This window comes from Empidonax traillii, unplaced genomic scaffold (genome assembly GCF_003031625.1).
Source record: "Empidonax traillii isolate 1590-97213 ecotype Southwest subspecies unplaced genomic scaffold, ASM303162v1 scaffold593:size397357, whole genome shotgun sequence".
NCBI classification, from domain to species: domain Eukaryota; kingdom Metazoa; phylum Chordata; class Aves; order Passeriformes; family Tyrannidae; genus Empidonax; species Empidonax traillii.
The window spans coordinates 189,167-201,825 of record NW_020955786.1 but is presented as its reverse complement, the minus strand read 5'-3'; the positions used below and the strand labels follow the sequence as shown (position 1 = coordinate 201,825).

The following is a 12,659-nucleotide window of genomic DNA, read 5'->3' as shown; positions in this document are numbered from 1 at the left end:
TAGAAATATATTCATACATATGCTGTTTAGCTCACTGATCATCACATTCATGTGGTCACTAAGCACACTTTCAGAAGTTGATCAGCACCCTTCCTAGTTTTATAACATAGTCCTCTGAAGCAGTAGGGTGGTTGGTGTCTGAAATTATTGCCTGTTACATATTTAATGAGCATACAGAAATTGAAGGAATGAGGGGAAAGTTGTCCTCATGTAAAATGTATTTTCCTGCAATATATAAGCAAGGTAAATGTTAAAAATCAAGGGAAGTCATCAGTATACTTACGGTTTTCTGTGTCCCAGCATTCATAAACAGTTGTTCAAAGGTGTCCTTTAAGGTATTGCTGAGCAAAATCAGAAGCATTTTATGGTGTTGATATTGGGAGAGCTGATGGTGCTATAGAAACACTTGCTGTGAATGAACCCTCAGTACCCGATCTGCAGGACCATACAAAACCATCAGCATTCTGGGAATGTTGTGACTGAAGAAGTTGTTGCAAATTGGACTGTGAGAGATTGAAAGAAATGAACAGAATATCCCATATTTTACCAATGCATTGAATAACTTGGGTTATACAGATTGTAGCAAATGGCTTTGTGTAATCTCATTCTTACTTTCAATATCTGCCATCGTGAGATCTTGACTACCTCATAATTCACAGACCAAATCTCATATTACATAGAGTATGTGATCATGGTACGTGATCAGAAATGTCTCTGAATAGTGTCTCTTTGCTTCAACAACCTTATTGTATGACAGCTGCTAGGACTAACATAGAGTGTGAAGAAATAATATGCTCAAGATAGAATGACTGTTTTCTTTCATTCTTCTATTGCTGTTTGCTTTGCCATCACCTAGATTTCTTGGCTCTTACACTAGCTATGACTACTTGAAAAGGAACATCAAGTGGTAAGACTTGTTGATGTGAGGATGTTTTCAGGTGTCCTCTCACTGTTACATTTCATCACAGGCATTATGTGCACTTAAAATTTTAAACACACAAATTCTGGAAGTAAGTGCAATAAAGATATTGCAGTCCAAATTTACAGGTATTTACGAAATCAATAATTTCCTGAAATAAACTTGTAGATAAATACTTCTAGTATAAGAAAACGGTTTTGAAAATGAGATTTTAATGTTATCTACACTATGCACATAAAGCTAGTGAAGCTTAAGCTGATTACATTTCTAATTAAGATGGCATTGTTCAAATACTAGGTGTATTTAGAAAAGTTGTAGTAGAATTCATTGTCCTGTTGCCTAATTATACTTTTCCAAAGCTACCTATCCACCCCAGAAAGAAGTGGATTTATATTTTTATTTTGAAGACTCATTAAATTAGAGAAAACTTTTTAATTTAAATTACTCCACATGAAGTTGAAAAATTAAGACCTTTAGGCAATTGTGCAAATACACCTGAAATGTCATCTGCCTCTTGTTTGCCTTGGTTTGTGTTACTAATCTAAAGGTCAGTGTTGTCTTACTCTCTTGTGCTTATCAATAAATGTTTTTATACTTGAGACAGGATATTCCAGAAAATGTTTTAATGTTTATAGGAAGAGGTGGAAATCAGATGATTATAGAAGAAAAAAAAAAATAGCAGTGAATGCAGAAGACATGAGGAAACCAAACAATCAAATGTTTGGTTTTTAATTTTATTTCAACAGGGGGAAACCAACTGATACTGAATCAATGGATAGGCCTATTGGTGAAAAACGCTATGAACCAATCCCTCAAGTTACGACTCCTCCTCCTGCTCCTTCAGTCCAGTACACACAGCCACAGTCAATTAACAGTCCTGTCCTGTCTCTCCCAGCACATCACAAGCCTGCACTTTCTGAAGGTGAGCAGTTGGAAAGCTGACCTATCTTTGTAGTAACAGCTATTGCTAGTCAAGCGCTTCTGGGGTTGCTTCAGCATGTCTACACTGGCAGCTATGTTCTCTAGCTGAAACTTGGAATAATTATTATTGAAGGTAGTTTTTTCCTGTAGTGATATTGAGTTTTATGAAATACTTGGTGATTCTGTCTGAAACTGTAGCTTCCAGGTGTTGGTAATACCTGTAAGTGTCTCGGCTGACTCAGCAAAGATACAGTAAAACTTTCAGTACTCGAAAAATAGACCTTTCTGTTCTTTGGACCAGAATTCTTTAGACATGAGTAATAGTTGTAGGCTTCTAAAAACTGAAGAAAACGTTTCACTTTCACACTGAGAGAATTGCCCACTTCAGTTGAGTTTTCTGGTGTGATCAAGTACCCAGTGGTACTTCAGTGCTGGCTTTCTGGTTTTCTTGATCATGTTCTAAGCTAGTCTAACCTTTTTATTGAAAGGTCATACCATTGTCTCCAGTATGTCTGTTTAATGAAGTATTAGTAACTTGCATGAGTGTGCACAGAAGGATAGTGATCTAAGAGAGCTAAGCTGAACTTGTGTATATTTTATATAGTAGATTAAGGATTGACTAAAGTATGTTCTTATACCAGAGTGTATGTGACTAGAAATTTACTGACAAGCTCTGGCGTTTTTATTTGCATTGCAGTTAACTCTGTTTCTGACCCTCCTCCACCTCAGAATAAGTCATCAATTTTCAGATCCTCTAGAGAGGACACTGTGCAGTCCACTTTTTATCCTCAGAAAAGCTTCCCTGACAAAGGCCCCGTTAATGGAACTGAACAGATTCAGAAAACAGTCACTCCATCTTACAACCGCTTTACAACCAAACCTTACACTAGTGCTGCAAGGCCCTTCGAGCGCAAGTTTGAAAGCCCTAAATTCAACCATAATCTCTTGCCAAATGAAGCTCAGCATAAACCAGAGTTGCCATCAAAATCTTCAAATTCTCCTCAACCAATTTTGAAAGCACACAGCTCATCGCAGCCTCCAGAGTTTGAGAGTGGAATGGATACCTATGCTGTCCAGGTCGACAAGCCTAAATATCAACCAAATAACGTTAATGCTGTGCCTAAAGCCATTCCTGTAAGGTAAGCTGCTGCTCTTCTTCTTTCACTTAGTACATCAATAGAGATCATCTGTTATACAGCTTTTTCAGTGTGCTTCAAATTTCTGCTGATGTTATAGTTGAAAGATTGATACTATGATTCTAAAATTCTGCCAAAAGGCATTGAAGAGCATTTGGATAGATCAGATATGTCCTATGTCCCTGTACCATCTTGCATTCTGTTATTAGAAAAGGGCATGGCTTTTGTTTTCCGTTTCTCAAACTGCAGTTACGAATCTTCTGATAGATGGTAGTCCTTTGTACTCTCACTGTGTTTCTAGAGGGTGGAACTAATTTCTAAGGATAGCTGTTGCACCAGATTGGATTTGTTCTGTGCTTAGAGATCTCATGGTACACATGCATAAGGGATACTTCAAAAATACCTCTAAAAGGGGAAAGTAAATTCAGCAGTTTCATATTGGTTCTCTTTACTATGAGACAAATCAACAGCTGCTTAAAAAACAGATTGTGCTTGCCTAATATGCTTTAACTATACTGTGTCAAGAACAACAGATAGTATTACACTCTTAAGCTATTTGCTGACTTGTTAAATTCTTTCAACTAATATTTGCAGAACAGTTTTATTAATGTTTTATTTCAAAATAATAAGAATTCATGAACCAGACTTGAAATTTGATTATTTGTTCTTCAGCACCTGAGAAATGTTTTATGCTACATGGTTCTGTAGAGTGCTAAAAAATTCTAATTTACTGGTTCTTTGAGTGAAATTCTTTGGAAATTGTTTTGAAATCTACTCAGACTAACCATCAATGGCACGTGTTTCTCTTCAACTATAGCCTGGAAAAAAATGTGTAGTTTTTTTTTTTTTACAAACTTTGTTTTCAGTGTATAGGTTAGTAGAAGGGTTTGGTGGATCTTGAATAGGAATTATTACTTCTTCTGGTATTCAAGTCAGAATGGAGTTTTGAGACAAAAAAAAAAATTCAGATGTTAATGACATTTAGTTATAACAAAGCTGAAGTGTGTAGCTGGGGAAAGCTCTTTGTGTATGATCCAGGAGCAGGCATTGGAAAACACAAGGCTCAGGTCTGAACTCTTGCTTTAACTACTTCCTGAACATTTTCAGAGTTTGTGCACTTTGGTGGTGGCTTGGTTTTTTGGGAGGGTGTTTGTCTATTTTTGGGGTTTTGTTGGGGTGGGGGATTTTTGTTTGTCTTTTGTTGTTTGGTGGTTTTTTTTTTTCTGAAAATGTTTTGTCATGGCAGAATTTGATTGTGCAAGAAAACTAAGATAAAAGTAGTTCAAGTGTGGGACATATTAAAGTTTTCCTAAAAATCGGTGCTGGCCTACCCTAGACTGTTCTCTGCTAAAATGTATACCCCTGACCTCAGGAAGGAATTATTGATAAAACTGCCAGGCTTTCTGTCTCTTCAGCCCTTCAGCACTTGAAGATGAGGAGGAGGAAGACGGACACACTGTTGTAGCCACAGCAAGAGGTGTATTTAACAGCAATGGTGGTGTATTGAGCTCCATAGAGACTGGAGTTAGTATTATTATACCACAAGGAGCCATTCCAGAGGGAATAGAGCAAGAAATATATTTTAAAGTCTGCAGAGACAACAGTATACTTCCACCTTTGGATAAAGAGAAAGGTAAGAGCTAATAACAGTACATAAAAGTAAAACAATGCACTGTTCTGTTATTTAATACAAGTTTTTTCTAGCAACAACAAAATAGAATATGAAAATAGCCATAATATGCTTCAGTATATAACACTGATTTCTGCATGAAAGTACAGAATAAACATGTCCAAGATGTGTAAGGGAAGCAATATTCTGCTTAATAATGAAAGTGGCGAGCAAGGTGGAGGCCCTGAATTATAACACGAGAATATTTAATTTGTAGATTTAAGTACTAATTGAAAACTTTCCTAGTGCACTAAGAGTCTTTGAGATTGTAGATGTCCAGGGATTTATTCCAGACATTCTGAATAGAAACATTTCTTCATCTCACAGTTAAGACCAAAAGAATTGCAAAGCACATGATTTAAACTGCTTTGACTTGAGTTAAATATTTGAACTTTACTTCAACGCTTTTAAATACTCAGCATTTTTTTTCAGTTTCTCTAAAGAAACAGCTTAACTGTTAAAAAAATTCCTTTACATAAATACAAGTATATTCCTGTCTGTCTTATTAATAAGGGTTGAGTAGTGTATCAGTTGAGCAGTTTTTTCATAGTCTTTTATACCACTAGCCAAGTGTATGTGCATTTTCTAATCTGTCAGATTCCTAATTTCATCAAGTTGGTAAACTCAAGGTGTTGCCCTAACTGCAAATTTATAGAAGTATTATTTGCAATCTGCAGTTACTTTATATAAACTAAACATAGCATATTCCTCACCTGAATAATGTTACACTACCATGTGGAGTTTTAGCTGAAAATAGACCTGTATGTTTGTATCCTTCCTTTCGACTGTTGGGATGCTGGTCATAATCCCTGGAACTGCTGAAGGCTTCATTCAGCCCAGGGGGCCATAAATCTGTAGAACATGGCAGCTGGAGTACAAAGAAAACCATGAACAAGTCTGGTTACTGATTTGAGGATTTGTTCCTTTTGATGCACCTGCTTAGAAATTTCTGGAACATCACAGTTTATCCTTTTGCATTTTGAGGTTGTAGCATGTTCTACTGAAAAGTCACTCGAGTGTGAGAAACAATATTGCAAAGGGCTTTACTGACAGGTCAGAATGTTCATATTTTTCTCCCAGCCTGGTTGCTGAGTAGCTCTGCATTGTAATTATGTAGTACTTTGAACCTATTTCAAGAAAAATCAGTAACAGGTTTTCCTTTCTCTTAACTATAGGCGAAACACTTCTCAGCCCCTTGGTAATGTGTGGGCCTCATGGACTAAAATTCCTGAAGCCAGTGGAGCTGCGCCTGCCACACTGTGCGTCTATGACCCCTGATGGTTGGTCTTTTGCTCTAAAATCCTCCGACTCCTCGTCGGGTATGCTGTCCTCCCTCTGTCCTTTTGGGGCTTTTGGGTGCTATCGTATAATTTAAGTTATTTTGGCTAAAGGTGATGCTGTGTAATATAAAAACTCAATCATTGTATTTGTGTCAAACTCTCCCATTTCACTTTCATTACAAATGTCTTTCTTACATTTACTCATGGTGCAAATTCATAGCTAAAACCATAGCAGAAAAAGAGTAATATCTCTAGTCTGTTAAATATTATCGTATTTTTCTATTCTGTCTTCTTTCTTGAGGACTGCTACAGCTGAATACACTTGAAATGACAGTCGCACTAAAATTGAGAGGAAATGAATATGTACCTCTGATTGGCCTTTGTAACATAACTGGTGTTTGTCTGTTGCTTAATTAACCATATAGGACTCTGGCAAATCTTAACAATCTGCATGCTCATAAATCATGATTTAACACTTGTTAACTGTTTCCATGTGTGCAAGTTGATGCTAACAGTTGGGTCATTTAAGAAAACTATAGTGTTCAGTAAAAGCATTTACAATTTATTCTAACGTAGCTGGTTTTTCCGCAAGACTCTTCTTGCTTGCTCCTGCCTATTTCTCCTCTACTGCCTTTTATCTGGAAGTCTCTGGTTGATAGTAAAAGTTGCAACTAGGTTGCAGTTTTATTTACCTGTTCACTCTTACCTCACTGTGGCTTTCTGGGATGAGGAAGAGAATGTATTGGCTGAAATTGTCAGTGAGGAGCATAACTGAAAATTCTGGGCAAGTTTCAAGCAATTTCATGAAACGGCTGTGAGGTTACAGAGATTTAAGAAGGAATGTTTGCACTGGGGAAAAAGTTTTAAGGTTTTATTCAGCTACTTAAAAAATTTATGTGGAAGGTTCAAGCCGTTAATGTGCACATTTGTGATATAAGTACTGAGTGAATGATGTACTTCTGTATACAGCATTTAAGCCACCATGTATGCATATCTTCTGTCACTAATGTATCTATCCCTGTCAACACCAAAGCACTGATGCTTTGAAAGATTAAAGCATCGATCCCCTTCACGGGGATTCAATAATCTCGAGGTATTCATGGCAATAATTTTTAGTTCTTTTTTATAAGCTATTATATGCATGTGTTGCATGCATCTATTTAACAGTGTGTGTATACGTGGCAGTGTTAAAACACGGGCTCACAGTGGTAGGGTCCCAAAAGATATGACAACTATGTACAAAAATGACACAGCACTTCCTTTGTAACTTAATAGCACCTGTTCATGAACTTACTTGAAGTGAAGGGAGAGGGCTCAAGCGATCCAAACAATAACTGAAGTTACGGAGACACCTCTCTCCCTTTCCAGAGTGGGATGTGTGTGTGTGTGCATGTGTGGGTGAAAGCAAGAGCGTGGATATTTAAACCCTAACACTTTCTGTACTGTAAATATAACACCACATTCTGTTAATCTGAAATGGGATGTATATCATAACATTGCTCTTTTGAGACAAACTTTAAAATTAGGCAATTCTGTCTTATGATATGTAAGTAGACCATACTGTGTCTTAAATAAATAATTGTTTTCTCTCTTTCTAAATTAGTTGGTTATGGGACTCTGATTCTTGAGGTGGCTTTGTTATAACAGTTTATGCAATTCTGGTTTTTTTCTCTCTTCAGTCGTCTGCTCTACCTCATTTCTCTCAATGTATCCATGTTCTGTCCTAAAAGTGACATTCATTTGCACTTACTAACATCCTTTCTGCCACATTTAAGCCTCATACATTGGTATTTTACCATTTAATGCCTTCAAAAGCTTGAATGACTCTGGTATTAAAGCCGACCAAGGAAAAAAGTTACCTGCTATGGCCACACTTACTAGAACATAACAAATACAGAGGGATCTGCTTTTTTATTTTCCTTTCCAAAGCAGTTGTATGTAAATATGGGAAGAACATCCTTAACAGCTAGAGGTTGCACTGGCTACAGTCTAATCCTTACTATGTATTTAGGAGGAAAGGTTGGAAAAAAGTCTGCCTGTTTCATGTGCAAGACTAGGACCTGACTGTCCTACAGTCCTGTTCTACCCTTCTTATGTATTTGATCATATGAGTTTTGAATGGAATTCCCTGAATCTATAAAAGGAAAAAATCTCTAGCATTACTGAGGATTTTGACTGAAATAAACAGTCTGGGCTGGTTGCAGTAAATCTGTTTACATTCTCTAACTATACACTGTCCCTCTTCTTTGTCCCTGCATCAGATGTTGCCATCACTCAGTGCATTGTGTACTTCATTTTGTTTTCACGAGTTCTTCAAGAAAATTACATGGAATTTGTATCATTGTCACTTAATACAGAGGTCTCAGTTGTTTGTAGTCTGTGTGACTGGGTTCTATAACTTGTTGCACATTTCTCGAGGCAGATCTGGTTTGGCCAAGCTGTTTAATGTCATTTATCTGAAAGGCTTAAGCAACTTCAGTGATTTTTCACTTCCTACCATAGTGGGATGATGACACTTTTTGTATAGTGACAGCACTTTGTAGTGATTTTAGGTGGGTAAATGAAGAATGCTGTCTCCATTTTAAAGAGACAATTGGCTGTGCAGATGGAATGTAACCTCTGTCTGGTGAGCTGGCAGCTGATGACGTTCCCTTCTAACAGATTGTTTCCCTTTGACCAAGGCAGATAGATCTGTTGTAAAGATTTTTACGTACCAGTTAACTGGAATCCCTTTTAGAACATCAGTATTTCAGGCTTTTAAACAAGTCTACTGAATGTAGCTGCAGACTGACTACAGTCCTGTCTACAATCATTTTCATCATAGAAAATAAAACTACCAATGTGTCATAGTGCTTGGTTACAACATGACTTCTGATTTGCCTCATCTATGTTCAGAACTGTTCCAAGACACTTCACGTGCATCCTATCCACATTAGCTTTTAAAATGTCTTCCTGTTTTCCTCTGGCAATTTAGGAAAGAGCCAGTGACCACCTGTTTCACTGTTAACAATTCTCCAGTGGAAAGCACTATGTTGGTGCTGTAGAGTAGAACAAGTTATACTTAACAATTCCTGAGTGCCACAGCATCTGTTTTGAATAACTGATCTATCGTATATTATATGAAAATAAAGGGATTTCAAAAATTAATAACATGCAAACTGCAAGGTTTTTTTAAAAAACAAACAAAACAGCAACAAGGAAAAAAAACAAAACAAAACAGGTGTTGCTTCAGAACTTAAAAGCTCCTGTCCAAAAGCTTGGTTGTTTCAAGATGTACACTGTGTGACAGCGGATACTAAACACCAGCATTGTGTTTTCCTCCCACAGGTGACCCCAAAACCTGGCAGAACAAGTCTCTTCCTGGGGATCCAAACTATCTTGTTGGAGCAAACTGTGTCTCAGTCCTAATTGACCACTTCTAAATAATAAGTTAGCTGATTGAGTAAATAATGTGAAACTGAGATGGACCTTACATATAAACTGAACCACTCTATCAAGTATTAACTGTTCTATAAGTGATAATGGATCTTAGTTTTTAAGCATCTTGCTTTAACTAACAATAATTTAGCAAGTACACTCTTTGAACCATGGTCACAAAACATGCCACAAGCAGGGAGTGTACAGTCGGAACAAAGAGGGGGTTTGCAGATTCTGTATGCTTTGGTTTGGTTGTTCTTGTGTGGGGTTTTGTTTTGTGGGGGTTTTTTTTAAATTTTTTTTAATTATTATTTTCTTAAAGGGCGCTACTAGTATTTTGTTGTTATCTGAATTAAATTGTACACAGAGGAACAAAATTTGGTTCATACTCCAGTATCAAACCCACAGATTTTGGCCTGTGTTTTTACGACTGTGTGTTTTTAACTCACAAGACTACATTTTGGTCTCTAGTGTTTAAAAGACTTCTGGTGTACATGTCCAGTGAACAGTCAGCTCGGGGTAGCACAGCTTAGATGTTTCTTCTGCTGAGAGGTAATGCAAGCACTTCTACCTAATGCATAGGGAAGCATTGTGCTGAGAACAGGGGGAGGGGAAAAGCATGTGGGATGACTATGGTTCAGTTGCCTCTGTGGATTTGTAAATTAACCACATTATTACAGACCTATTAACCAGCAGGGATGCCTTACCCTCATGTTTTTAATAGTCTTAGTTCTCATAGTTCTCTGTATTAAGTTTGTATGGCTTTTGTGCTTACCTAGATAATATATCATGAGAGACTGGTGGGGTGGGGGAACAACAAAAAAAATTGTGAGTTTGGTTTAGAGGACGAGTATTGTTTGTGTTCATCAGCCAGAAGAAGACTAGAAGAAAATGATGGTATGTTTTCTGCTATGCATTTGAAAATTTATAGATGTTATAGACCGCCTGTATATAATGCGTGCATACCACTTTTGTTTTTGGTTTGTAAATTAACTTTTATAAGCTTTACCTTTTTATATATATAAATATATATAAAAACAAACAAAGTTTCTTAAGGATATCTTTGTATTCTCATACCTTTTGAGCCTTGAACTTTGACATCTGCAGCAATAAAGCAGCATTTCTACAATATACGAACGAGGACATTTTTTAAAAATGCACAAAGTTGTTACCTTTTAAAGTGCTGCATTTAAAGAATATAACTCGGAATTCTCTACTTTGATTAAATTCTTGAAAAGTATCCCTACTGTAATTTGTCATAAGGATGCTGTATTATGTGCCCTGAAATGTATTTTTTTACTAATAGACAATTTATTATGGCACAATGGCACTACTACTGTTTAGATAATATACCACTGCATTCTGTTAATGAGTTATTAGCTATTCAGGTGTGGCTGTTTTTTTTTTTCTCTGCAGTTATTAAAATTACACATTTCTAAATATACAGAATAAACCTGTTTTTAAAATAATAAAGATGATTGTAGTACCTTATTGTTTCTGAAATGCATTTATGTGAACATGACACAATCCATTTTGATTTTATTTTTTCTGTGTAATTGGACAGCTGGATTCTGCCATATGTTCATACAAGTAGCAGAGCCCTTTTGTGAAATCACTTGGAGTTGTCTGGAGTTGGCTTATCAAGTTGAGTGGAGCCACTGGAATCAGTCAATACAAGTAGGAGTGGTAGACCTATCTCTTGAATCTTTATGTTGGTGCTAGTTTACTGTTACACCTGTTCTTCCAAATACTTTGGTAGTGTTCTAGCGTGTAGATGTACACATAGTCTAGCTGTACAATTTTCAAGGTATTTCTACAGAATCCCATTATCTCTTTGGAATTTTCCGTGGCTAACTAGTAACCTGCTATTATTCTACAAGGGAAAATCAGTTCTAGAAGATATTTTTAAATAATGCTGGGAAGCTGTGCATAACCCTGACGTTTCCTTTCTGTATTTCTATTGATGAGTAAGTTTTGTTTCTCAGGCATGACTTATCCCAGAAGATGCATTCCTGACTATTGCTACTTCTCCTCATGGCTTATCTCAGTCGTTATCAGAGCCTGAGACAATGAAAAGTCCTTGATGCAGGGTAAGCACTACTTATCAACAACTAAAGCATCAGTGTTAGCAGCAGTAAGGTAATGAAATTCAAAACACAGCACAGTACTACCAAGAAGAAAATTAGGTCTTTCCCAGGCAAAATCAGGAACATGTGGAACGCTACAAAAGGAACCAGTCAGTTGGGCTTGAGGTACCCTGGAGTTACACTGCATGGACTATTTGCAGTGGTATTGTTTGTGTCTTGGCCATCCTGAGTCTGACGTGCTGTGAGCTGTAAACTGTCCTGAGATGGTTTTACTGGAGTGATCCAGATAGATAACATCTTTCTGATCTTCTGTATTTTAAAGAGTGTAGGGTAATGCTGTTCTATCAAAAGGAAAAAAAAAAAAGACAGCTTTTTCTCTGTTGTCATTTCATAAATGAACTGAGAAAGTTGATGCTGTTCAAAAATATGGCAATTCTCTACTGAAAAGCAGCCTGTTGAAGAAATTCTTTTGCTGTCTGCCTGTAGCAGTGTTTATCAAAGTGTCTAATTTAAACCATGTGCATGTCTTCCTTCTCAATAATTAACCCAAACCCCAGTGTTTTTGGGTTAAAGCGTGACTGTTGAGAATAACTGGGCTAAAATAACACATTTCCTAATTTTAAAATACTGCTGGTTTGGACATCTTTATCCTTGCAAGGATATCCTATGTTATCCATGCTATCCATGTTGCCTTCCTTATGTATTTTAGATAGGTTAGGCTCTGCAGCAGGTAAGTTCACCTGCAAAATCTAATATTATATTTAATACTATATTTAATATTATTATCTATTTATTGTTTACTATGAACTTCAAAAACTGCACCTCTCAAATCTTCCTATTTGTCTCAGTGATGTACTGGCCAGCTGAGGCCCAGCAAATTGTACAGAAGTTTAAAACTGTAGATCTTAAGTCCTGTGTTAATTTTTCACAAATGCCTTCAGTGTTGGAAGCAGACACTCCGTAGGTACAGACTTACTGTTCCTCTCTGATTCAGGTTCTTGGTAAAAATTTTTATTTTTTTTCATGGTAAAGTAATAATAATTATTCAGCAATATATACACAAACAGTTAATGGTTGTAAAAGCAAATCCTGCCAGCCTGAGTGAGGTGAAGCAAATCAATGGTTAGAGCCTGGTTGAAGATGCTCTGCTGTAATGTAATTTGGACCAGGTGACAGAAATCAAACCCATACAGGTTTGGAGAATGGATGTTGTTTTGTATGTCTGAAAAA

General features: G+C 36.7%; 1 protein-coding gene across 9 annotated transcripts in view; it reads left to right on the top strand.

Moving 5' to 3' along the window:
- TJP1 (tight junction protein 1) overlaps positions 1-10,815 on the top strand; it is a 158,583-nt gene extending 147,768 nt beyond the window's left edge. For 5 of the 9 annotated variants that reach the window (XM_027898347.1, XM_027898344.1, XM_027898349.1 and 2 more), the window contains 5 exons: positions 1,666-1,841; positions 2,538-2,979; positions 4,392-4,609; positions 5,821-5,964; positions 9,253-10,815. In XM_027898347.1, coding sequence (XP_027754148.1) covers positions 1,666-1,841; positions 2,538-2,979; positions 4,392-4,609; positions 5,821-5,964; positions 9,253-9,347 — 1,075 coding nt within the window. In that variant the 3' untranslated portion in view covers positions 9,348-10,815. Of the gene's footprint in view, positions 1-856; positions 908-1,665; positions 1,842-2,537; positions 2,980-4,391; positions 4,610-5,820; positions 5,965-9,252 lie in introns of all 9 variants that reach the window. The other 4 variants (XM_027898346.1, XM_027898353.1, XM_027898352.1 and 1 more) reach the window with 3 other exon arrangements.
- Positions 10,816-12,659: the final 1,844 nt, after the last annotated feature.